General features: G+C 41.0%; 1 protein-coding gene across 1 annotated transcript; it reads left to right on the top strand.

The window, feature by feature from the left end:
* Positions 1-6,434: 6,434 nt before the first annotated feature.
* LOC113010419 (uncharacterized) lies at positions 6,435-9,641 on the top strand. The gene is made up of 2 exons (XM_026149442.1): positions 6,435-6,863; positions 7,303-9,641. Exon 2 carries the CDS (start codon positions 7,307-7,309, stop codon positions 9,152-9,154), a length of 1,848 nt encoding a protein of 615 aa, XP_026005227.1. The 5' UTR covers positions 6,435-6,863; positions 7,303-7,306; the 3' UTR covers positions 9,155-9,641.
* The last annotated feature ends 731 nt before the right edge of the window (positions 9,642-10,372 follow it).

The raw sequence follows: 10,372 nt of genomic DNA on the forward strand, positions 1-10,372 counted from the left end.
GCTTTATTTCGGTGCTTTTTTTTCCTGAGCTGTGATACACTTCTAGCCAATCATTTTACGTTTCCCAGGATAGTAGGCGGGGCCAGGTACGTACGTTCAGTTAGAGCAGAGCTACAGATTAAAAATGTCCAAGGCGAAGCGGTCAAAAGTCTGGCTGTACTTCACAGCAAAATATGCAAACTCAGCAGCAACAAGTGCTTTAAGCTGATACTGTGATACTGTCAAAGGAGGTAACACCTCGAATCCGATGAAGCACCTGGCGACGCATAGCGTTTTTTTTAAAAGCCGAGAAATGCGCCGTATTTGATAGCTTGCTTTGAGACCTCACACCGTGCACGTTGGGTGGGTTGCCAGTTATCGGACCCGGAGCAACATCCCCCAAAAACCCGAAAAATAGAGTCCTGGCCCCTAGCCCTGCCAGTGTAGCAGAAATGATGAGGATGATGATGGCAGCAGAAGCCGTTCTTCTCTGCGTGAGTCGCTTAATGTTGTTCGAGTGTAATTTACGTTGAGTAGGCTAACCACGTTATTACATTAATGCATGTAAGGTGAACTAGCAAACATCATCATAGCTACATGCGGCTGTCTTCTTGTTTGATGGCAGATACTCCCTTCACCCTGGACAAAAAGGCTAAAATGACCAAAGAAAAAGAGGGAAACTGTTAAACATGAGAGGTTTTTGGACAAGGTTTGTGTGTTTTTTTTCCATTGTTTAAGCACTGCTTCCAGCCAAGAGTGATACCATATATGCCCCATAGCTGCAGAAAAGGCTAACATTGTTATCTTTTTACAAAAAACAGCTGAACATGAGGGGTTTTTGGACAAAGTTTGTGTTCTCCATTCTTTAAGCACCGGTTCGATCACCGGCACCGTTTCAAAAGTACCGATTTGGCACCGGTATCGGATAAAACCTAAACGATACCCATCCCTACCCATGTAACTGTGTCACTATATATCCGCATTAACATAGCCGTGTTTGGTGTTTCAGAGAGCTGCTGATCTCAGACCTGCACAGCTTCCATTTTAAACACTTGATGTACTCAGCTGCATGAAGAGCACATTTGAGTTTCTCTGACACAATTAAATAAAACCTGATGGAGGTCAAAGGTCGTCACTATAAACTTGTCATCTGGAATTCTTTCCGTTTTTTTTGCCGATAATGTGTTATTTACCATAAAGTGATTCAGAGTTATTTATACCAGAGTAACCAGAGAGGATAACATATTTTTAAATATACAACTTTCTACAGGACTGAATATAATATCTTTATGTAAATGTCCGGAGACTCTGGAGAGTATCCGAGTATTTATGACGTTACACAAACCAAAAGTCTCCATCACAGTGTTCATGAAGATGAGGAGTGCTGAAGATTTCCCAGTGAGGGAGCTGCTGGTGAAGATGATGAGTTCCGCTTGATCAATGCCATGAGCTTCGGTCTTCCTGGTGTTTCTTGAATGAAGCCTCTATGGGCAGAAATCTGTGCCATCAGAAACTGAATATGAATAAGTTAAATTTGAATTTGAATTGCTCAGATTGAATCTGAATTGTAACTTGAATAAATGCTTTTAAAAACTGAATATGAATTATCCTAATTTGAAATTCAATTTATTGGATTGAAAATGATCATCACTAAATTGAAATTTAATTTTATATTTTGAAAACGAATTAATTGGCTTTGAAACCGCATTTTATCCTTTAAAAATTCAGCTCTCGAATAATTTCAGATTCACTTCTCACCATTCAGTTTCAGTTCTACAATTCAATTTCAGTTCCAAAATTCAGTTTTTTGGGATTTACATCCGGTTCCGGTTCAAGAGTAGTCAAGTGCAGATTAATAGAACTACGTTTTACTAGCGGACCGAAAGTGTTACCGATGGGAATCTACAGCGTCTTGAGCTGAATTAAGACTTCAGAAGTCATTCGACATGACGAATGACCAGCGGATAAACTCTCAGGTTAGTAATAAATGAATTACATGTATAGGAACAAGCGTCATGTTAACAAATGATAGCCATACAGTAACTTTTATGCTTATTGTAGCTGTTAGCTAAAAATGCTAATTTAGCGTAGTTTGCCCTGAATTCAGCTTTAACAAACAAATATGATCAACTGTTTCTAGTAGAATTCCAAAGTTGTCATCTTGTACCCTCTCAGAGCCCTGTATGCTTGCAGAGACCCCTACAGTAGGGAAACATGCAAAACGGTGTCCAAACCTTTGTATTTTAGCTTTATTTATGTCTTTAGCTTTATTATTTATTTATGTCACACAATATTCGAAGCACATAGCCCACACTGTGGGAATTTACGACTGTGCATAAATCCTCCTAATATTGGTATGATCTGAGCTCAGACACTGACACGCATGGGGGGAGCTGCAGCCTGTGATGTGAGTGAGCTGATGGAGAAACGCAGCCAACCAGACAGAGGAGAACTAAAGTTCAACCAGGTACCAAAGCAAATCATTCGTACTGTACAAATAATGTAAATATGACGGTGTATCACAAAAGATTGATATCAAACTGATCGCTTGACCCATATTACGTTACTTGCTCTTCAAGTGAATCAACAAATGGCGAAATGAAAAGCCGATCAACAACAATGCTGTTTCTTTAGAGAGTCTTAGCTTACATGTGTGTTTATTTCATTTTTTCAGTTGTTACCCTCCACGGCTAAATAAATCGGTTTCAGTTATGTACTGAAATATAAGAATGGATATAAGGGGCTTCTTTCAAAGAAAAAACTCTGGTAGATGTTATTTTATATATTATGCTTTGTATGTTGTTCAGTATATCTATGCAAAACAAGAGGAACTTCAATACACAGCAGTATATTCACAGTTTAAACCAGATATTTACATACACTTTGTGGAAAACAGAAGAACATTTTTTTTACTGTACAACATCAATTTAGAGTAAACTTGTTTTGTTTTGGATAAATAAGTATTGAAATATATTTTGAATTAATTAAATGTCAGAATAAAGAGAGACAGAGCTGTCTATTTTTTATCACTTTCATCATATTTAGGAGTACATATACACTAAGTTTATTGTTAATTAATAAGAAAACTGCAGACGATTCCATTCTGAGCTGAAGAAGCTTCTGATAGGTTAGTAGAGTCCATGTGAGTAAATTGGTGGCACAGCTGTGGATGCATATCACTTGCACCTCCGAGACCTGTCATTTGACATTTTCTACCTATAAGACCCAGAGAGTTGTCAAATGACTGGTAGGCTTTTGGCTTCAGCGAAGTGGAAGCTAAATTGGCTAGTCATTCATATGTTAATTAGGCTGTTACCTAGGAATTCTGGAGGGAGGGGAGTGGGGGTGAGTGATTGAGGGGGTGGGGGAGCTGCTAAAAGCTGTGAACTTCCCTTTTGTGTTTCATCTTGATGCATTCTCAATCATCCAGGGAAATAAATCTCCAAAAGTCACAAACTTGGAGTGTTTCAGTTTGCCGTCTTAGGGAGAAATCAACACACGTGGGTGTATGTCCTTTGTTGCTGAGATTTATTGATAAAAACAGAACAAAAAACCAACCATTTGTACACATTTTTACAAATAATAATAAAAAGTGAGTGAGTGAGTACATTTCAACATTCAAAGGAGGAGATACTGGAATTATAATTAGTATCTATGCATGCATTTGTGATTTTGTTTGACCTTCCCATTGCTCACAATTTGAATTTGTTCACACTGCAGATGAGGAGACTGCTTCTCTGCAATCACTTCAATCAGCAATCCTGGCACTGCCAAGGTGTCTGTAGTCTGCATTTACCACATGTATATCTGTTGCAGTGAACACATCGCACAGTGGCACGATTGTATCATATATATACCCACTTGTGACACACCCCAGTGCCACAGTGGCACGGACACAACCCTCCACACTGAGCCCTGGAAAAAGAGCCACGTGTCAGGTCAAACACAACTGCAAGAGCAATCGTGCCACAAGTTGTTGAACAGGATTACAGTCTGTTTATAGCAAAGTATGCCTGTAGCACTGCATCTGTGTACACCCAGTGTAACGAGAGCCCTGTCTCCGCAGTCTGATGCGTGATGTGTGAAGGGTCCGGGCTGTGAGGATTATGGCAGTGATGACTTTTCCCAGGAGAAGCTGGGACCCTGTTTACTAGAAGGTTTTAAAATTTCTGTACTTTTAGGTGACAGGAGACATGTGGCCTGGTCAAAACACAGAGAGCTGCACTCTAAAAGATCTTTAAACATAGTAAACATACCTTGTGTGCCACAGATTGCTCCCAAACACGAGGGGACAAGTAATACCTCTAAAACACTTAAGTTGGCTTTATTAAACATTAGATCTCTAGCTGGGAAAACATTTTTAATTAATGATTTAATCACTGAGCACAGCCTTGATTTTATGTTTTTAACTGAAACTTGGTTGGACCAAAGTAACAGTGGAGCTGTTCTCATCGAGACGACCCCTCCTAACTACAGTTTTATCAGTGAGGTCAGGGCGAGCAGGAGAGGAGGAGGGGTTGCTGTCTTATTTAATGAATCATTTCAATGTAAGCAGCTATCTCATGGAAGTTTTCAGTCTTTTGAATATGTGGCTTTACAGCTGAAGGCCCCATCCAAAGTTGTGTTTCTTAATGTTTACAGGCCTTCCAAATACTGCACAGACTTTTTTAATGACCTCAGTGAACTGCTGTCTGTGATCTGTGTTGATTTTGACTGTGTAATTATTGCTGGGGATTTTAACATTCATGTGGACAACCCTCAGGACAAAGGGACTAAAGACCTGAGTAACACTCTGGGCAACTTTGGGCTGACTCAGCATGTAACAGAGGCCACACATAATAGAGGACACACTCTTGACCTACTGATCTCCAAAGGCCTGAGCATTTCAAAGGTTACTGTGTCTGATGTGGGCCTGTCTGATCATTACTGTGTTTTCTTTGAAAGTAAAATCTCAGCCCACACAAATATATCAACAACAGTGATCACAAAACGGTGTATAACTGAACACAGTAGTGCAATTTTTAACCAGGTCTTCCCATTAACACCTGACCTGCCCAGAGGGTCAGTCAATGAGCTCGTCAATAGCTTCAATGCTAACATGTTAAATGTAATGGACACTATTGCTCCCATTAAGGTGAAGGTTATCTCTGGAAGGAAAAAGTCTCCATGGAGAAACTCCACACTGGTGAAAAAAGAAAAAAGAGAGTGTAGGAAAGCTGAGCGCAGATGGAGAAAAACAAACCTCCAGGTTCATTATGACATTTATAAAGAGAAACTTCACAATTATAATTTACAACTGAGGAATGCAAGGAGGTCCTACTTCTCTGACATCATCACTAAAAACAGCCATAATGCTCGGGTCTTATTTTCTACAGTTGACAGGCTAACAAACCCCCCTGTGTCAGTGGCAGCTGAACTTCATTCGACCATGGCCTGCAATGACTTTGCCAAATTCTTCACTGAAAAAATCCAAAAAATTAGACAAGCAATTGGTACATCAACAGCAGATCCAGGATATGTACTGTGTCCACCAAAAAACTGTTTAAACACCATGAAACAGTTTCAACCTATTAACAGCAAAGACCTGGAGGACATCTTAGGTAAACTGAACTCCTCCTCCTGCTGTTTAGATGTCCTGCCAACAAGTTTTTTCAAAAAGGTCTCAAAGACTTTAGAGTCAGACCTGTTACAGATCGTCAACTTTTCTTTATTATCAGGTGTGTTTCCAGAATCACTAAAAACTGCTGTAATCAAACCTATACTGAAAAAGGACAATCTTGACAAGACACAAATGAACAACTACAGGCCGATCTCAAATCTCCCGTTTTTAAGTAAGATCATTGAAAAAGCAGTTTCTCAACAGCTCAGTTACTTCTTAAAACAGAATAACTGCTATGATGCCTTCCAGTCAGGTTTTAGACAGAACCACAGCACTGAAACCGCTCTGACCAAAGTGTTTAATGACATACAGTGGGGCAAAAAAGTATTTAGTCAGCCACCGATTGTGCAAGTTCCCCCACTTAAAATGATGACAGAGGTCAGTAATTTGCACCAGAGGTACACTTCAACTGTGAGAGACAGAATGTGAAAATAAAATCCATGAATCCACATGGTAGGATTTGTAAAGAATTTATTGGTAAATCAGGGTGGAAAATAAGTATTTGGTCACCTCAAACAAGGGAAATCTCTGGCTCTCACAGACCTGTAACGTCTTCTGTAAGAAGCTTTTCTGTCCCCCACTCGTTACCTGTATGAATGGCACCTGTTTGAACTCATCATCTGTATAAAAGACACCTGTCCACAGCCTCAAACAGTCAGACTCCAAACTCCGCCATGGCCAAGACCAAAGAGCTTTCGAAGGACACCAGGAAAAATATTGTAGACCTGCACCAGACTGGGAAGAGTGAATCTACAATAGGCAAGCAGCTTGGTGTGAAAAAATCAACTGTGGGAGCAATCATCAGAAAATGGAAGACATACAAGACTAGGGTTGCAAAATTCCCGGAATTTTCAAAGATGGAATCTTTCCATGGGAATAAACGGGAATTAACGGGAATTTATGGGAATAAACGGGAATTTATGGGAATAAAGTGGGAATTTTCAAAATTGAAGGTTGGCTCTTTTTAGGGAACTTAAATATAGTTGAGCAAAGTATATTTTAGCATAATATTGACAAAAACAAACAAATGCAATTCAAATACACTTGAATATCCATGCCATTCCTTAATCACATGTACAGAGCACAAGCTTGCTGCATGGCTATTGAGACCACCTACTGGCACTGTGCATGCCTCCATCACATGTACACATGGACCACACTTTTGAGCCTGAAGGACAAAGAGTATTGAAGGCACACATTTGAGCCTGTGGACTTAACAAGTGAGGTAAGTTTTGATGATATTATGGGAAAATATATTCATTAAATGTTTAAATTGTGAATATCACATAAAATGTATTAATCTGGTAGATAGCAATCTGATAAGATGCTAAATAAAATGCTAGCATCTGATAAGATGCTAAATAAAATGCTAGCATCTGTAAGATGCTAAATAAAATGCTAGCATCTGTTAGATGCTAAATAAAATGCTAGCATCTGTTAGATGCTAAATAAAATGCTAGCATCTGTTAGATGCTAAATAAGCCATAGCTAGTATAACATAAAGAAGATGCTAGCTTCCTCATTTGGCTGTTTTGTTTTGAAGATCATTCCAGTTGTTTAGCTAGCCTTACTATTTATATCTGTTTATTATCATATTGCAATTGTATTATTACGATCTCTTGCATTGCATTAGCATTTTTACAAGCTCTTGTTTTATTTTACAGAAAAATGCCACGTGCGCTATCTGATGTGTGGAGACATTTTACACCAGCTAATGTACAAGGGAAATCTGTATATATGTGTAAGTATTGTAATAAGACGTACGTGAAGAATGCCACAAAAATGCAGCAGCACATTGCAAAGTGCAAAAAAATTCCTCAAGGCCCAACACATGCAGCAGCCAGGAGTTCCACTCAAGGGGAAAATGAATCTGTTTCAGCTGTATCAGAGTCAGATACCCACTCATCAGCTCCTGGTCCCTCTGGCATCAGAGGATTCTTTGATTTTATGGATGACACTAGCCAGAAAAACACAGATGAGTGTTTCGCTCGTGCAATCTATGCAACTGGCTCACCCCTGATGCTGACATCCAATGTGTACTGGAAGAGATTTTTGAATGTTCTCCGACCAGCATACATTCCCCCAACCAGACATGCATTGTCTACTCATCTACTGGATGAAGAGTTCAGTCGAGTTCAAGCAAAGGTGAAACAGACCATTGACCAAGCTGACTGTATTTCAGTCATCTCTGATGGATGGTCCAATATCAGGGGACAAGGAATTATTAACTACATAATCACCACTCCTCAGCCTGTGTTCTACAAGAGTGTAGACACAAAGGAAAACAGACACACAGGCCAATACATTGCAGATGAGCTAAAAGTGATCATCAATGACCTTGGACCAGATAAGGTTTTTGCACTGGTCACTGACAATGCAGCCAACATGAAGGTTGCCTGGGCACATGTGGAGGAGACCTACCCTCATATAACTACTATTGGCTGTGCAGCCCATACACTAAATCTTCTCCTAAAAGACATAATGGCACTAAAAACAATGGACACTCTGAATAAGAGAGTGAAGCAAGTTCTGAAATATGTTAAAGGCAAACAAGTAACTTCCGCTACATTTCTGTCAAAGCAAAAGGAAAAGAACAAGAGTACTACACTGAAGCTTCCCAGCATAACGCGATGGGGTGGTGTTGTTATCATGTTTGACAGCCTTCTGGAGGGAAAGGAGTCTCTGCAAGAGATGGCCATATCCCAGTCTGTAGACATCGACAGTGACATCAAGAAGGTCATCTTGGATGATGTGTTCTGGGAAAGAGTATCTAGCAGTCAGAAAATCCTCAAACCTATTGCAGCAGCAATAGCGAAGATAGAGGGGGATGGTGCCATCTTGTCAGATGTCCAGTGCCTTTTTGCAGAACTCAAAGAAGAAATCCAGACAATTCTGCCCACTTCCCTACTACTGAAAGCAGAGGAAACGGCTGTGGTCAAGTCATTGGAACAGCGGAGGGAGTTCTGCATGAAGCCAGTGCATGCAGCAGCATACATGCTGGACCCCAAATATGACAAGGGCATACTTTCTGGGGAAGAGATCAACGGTGCCTATGCGGTCATTACAGCCATGTCTGACCACCTGGGTCTCGATAAAGGCAAAGTTCTAGGCAGTTTGGCAAAGTATCGAACAAAGCAAGGCCTTTGGAAAGGGGATGGAATATGGCAGTCATGCCAGCACATATCTGCAGCCACCTGGTGGAAGGGACTATGTGAATCTGAGGCCCTTGCACCTGTAGCCTCCATCCTCCTCCAAATCCCACCATCATCAGCCGCCTCCGAGCGCAACTGGTCACTGTTTGGGAACACCCACACAAAGGTTCGCAACAGGCTCACAAATGTGAGAGTGGAAAAGCTGGTCGGCATTCGGGCAAACCTACGGCTCTTTGAGCCTGACACAGAGCCATCCTCAACAAGGCTGGAAAGTGACACTGAAGACGAAGACTCAGAGTTGGATGCTGAGGAAGTGGACATGTTGTTGGATGATGATGAGGTCCAGGAAGAGTCTATTGACTGAGCAAAAATGAGAAAAGAGGATTGCTTGAAGGAAGATTTGCATGTTTAATGGGATGTTTTGGAGGATAAGTGGCATTTTTCATTTAACCTTTTGAATGGGACTTTGTGGAGATTTTTGGACAGGGGGCATTTTTGAATGAGCGGGGTTAGGGGATGGTAATATTGAACTCAACATTTCTGTTTTTATTCATCCATGAAACAAGTTATTGAAACGTGTTCTATTCTACTGTACTTACAAATAAATCTGTTGAAATATCTGTTGAAAACATTTTGCATGGAGGTTTTCTTATGATTTCTGTTTATATTTATGCTTGGAAATAATATATTCCCAGTTAGTTCTCCTAAATTCCCATTAATTTCCATAATTCCCATTATTTCCATGGACAGTTTCCAATATGGAATATTTCCAAAATTCCCAAGCTTAACTTACCATGGAAATTTACCGGAAACTTTTCGGAAATTTACCGGAAATTTTCCGCCCCTTTGCAACCCTATACAAGACCACTGATAATCTCCCTCGATCTGGGGCTCCACGCAAGATCTCATCCCGTGGGGTCAAAATGATCATGAGAACGGTGAGCAAAGATCCCAGAACCACACGGGGGGACCTGGTGAATGACCTGCAGAGAGCTGGGACCAAAGTAACAAAGGTCACCATCAGTAACACACTACAACGGCAGGGAATCAAATCCCGCAGTGCCAGACGTGTTCCGCTGCTGAAGCCAGTGCATGTCCAGGCCCGTCTGAAGTTTGCCAGAGAGCACATGGATGATACAGCAGAGGATTGGGAGAATGTCATGTGGTCAGATGAAACCAAAGTAGAACTTTTTGGTATAAACTCAGCTCGTCGTGTTTGGAGGAAGAAGAATACTGAGTTGCATCCCAAGAACACCATACCTACTGTGAAGCATGGGGGTGGAAACATCATGCTATGGGGCTGTTTTTCTGCCAAGGGGACAGGACGACTGATCCGTGTTAAGGACAGAATGAATGGGGCCATGTATCGTGAGATTTTGAGCCAAAACCTCCTTCCATCAGTGAGAACTTTGAAGATGAAACGAGGCTGGGTCTTCCAACATGACAATGATCCAAAACACACCGCCCGGGCAACAAAGGAGTGGCTCCGTAAGAAGCATTTGAAAGTCCTGGAGTGGCCTAGCCGGTCTCCAGACCTCAACCCCATAGAAAATCTGTGGCGGGAGTTGAAAGTCCGTGTTGC

The sequence above is a fragment of the Astatotilapia calliptera genome, chromosome 3, assembly GCF_900246225.1.
Source record: "Astatotilapia calliptera chromosome 3, fAstCal1.2, whole genome shotgun sequence".
NCBI classification, from domain to species: domain Eukaryota; kingdom Metazoa; phylum Chordata; class Actinopteri; order Cichliformes; family Cichlidae; genus Astatotilapia; species Astatotilapia calliptera.